At 34.3% G+C, this 981-nt stretch overlaps 1 protein-coding gene across 1 annotated transcript; it reads right to left on the bottom strand.

Annotated features, from left to right (window-relative positions):
* Positions 1 to 5: 5 nt before the first annotated feature.
* LOC108628654 (pre-mRNA-splicing factor 38B) lies at positions 6 to 975 on the bottom strand. Its single transcript, XM_018030729.2, has 2 exons — positions 312 to 975; positions 6 to 207 (listed from the first exon to the last, which is right to left on the bottom strand). Exons 1-2 carry the CDS (start codon positions 884 to 886, stop codon positions 6 to 8), a joined length of 777 nt encoding a protein of 258 aa, XP_017886218.2. The 5' UTR covers positions 887 to 975.
* Positions 976 to 981: the final 6 nt, after the last annotated feature.

The following is a 981-nucleotide window of genomic DNA, read 5'->3' as shown; positions in this document are numbered from 1 at the left end:
TATTTTTATTTATATATTAATAAAACTAATAATTTTATGTTATCAATACACGTACCTGTGAGTTCATCTACCGTTTTCCCTCCAGCTTGTATCGCGGCAATAGCTTTATCTTGCTGTACCAATGGTAATGTTCCTTGCTTAATCATGTTTATTGCATTTCTCCTTGCTATCTCCAGCAATTTCTTTTTATCGATTTCTATTCGTTCCCTAATAAAGTATCGAAATTAAGTGTGTCAATCATGTTAAATTAAGCGAATCAATGAAATCTTACAATAAATATTGTTTAAATCGTTTAAAAAGAGGTTACTAACTTCCGTTCCCTACTTCTACTTCTGCTACGACCTCGTATATATTTATCTCTGCTTTTATCATCACTGCGACTCCTATGTCTGCGCCGTTCTCTACATTTTAAAGATTCTCGTCTATCGCTGCTTCGACTACTATGACACCTATCTCTACTCTTGTCTCTCCGTTTATCTCTTCCTCTGCTTCTACTTCTACGCAAATTTATACGTGTACGGGATTCAGATCTCCTTCTTTCTTGAGAATGACAGTTTTGACCATGTTTGCTATCTTTATTTGTACTTTTACTACTGTAATTGTATGCTTTTTCTTTATATTCACTGTCCATGTATAACTTCGGTTTTTCTGTCCCGTCTAATCTTTTGTCTATATCGCCTAATCTTTTCTTTTCTTTTTCTCTCAAAATTAATCTCAAATCGTTTTTTGCTGTTACTTCCCCTTTCTGAGGACTTGTTTTACTTTCTGTCTTGTCCAAAGGTGGGCTTAAAGTCAATGACCGAAAAGAAGTGCATCTTACAGGACTAGGACTTAATGTTGGGGTTCTATTATCTGTACTACTATCAGTCAATTCACCATCTTCCATTCTAGCTGCCTTCTCCTTCTCTTTGTTTTCTATTTCTTTAACTGTTTCATTATAGACTGTACTATTTTTCAGATCTTTTATCAATATCTTTCCTT

This window comes from Ceratina calcarata, unplaced genomic scaffold (assembly GCF_001652005.2).
Source record: "Ceratina calcarata isolate Rehan_Ccalc_2016 unplaced genomic scaffold, ASM165200v1 scaffold5326, whole genome shotgun sequence".
NCBI classification, from domain to species: domain Eukaryota; kingdom Metazoa; phylum Arthropoda; class Insecta; order Hymenoptera; family Apidae; genus Ceratina; species Ceratina calcarata.
This window is presented reverse-complemented; position numbering and strand designations above follow the sequence as displayed.

Bases quoted from the DNA above. Each gene is read 5' to 3' on its own strand.
- LOC108628654 (XM_018030729.2), bottom strand. From the start codon at position 886: ATGGAAGATGGTGAATTGACTGATAGTAGTACAGATAATAGAACCCCA. The intron at 208-311 runs GTTAGTAACCTC...ATACTTTATTAG, and splicing joins AGTAGAAGTAGGGAACGGAA to GGAACGAATAGAAATCGATA.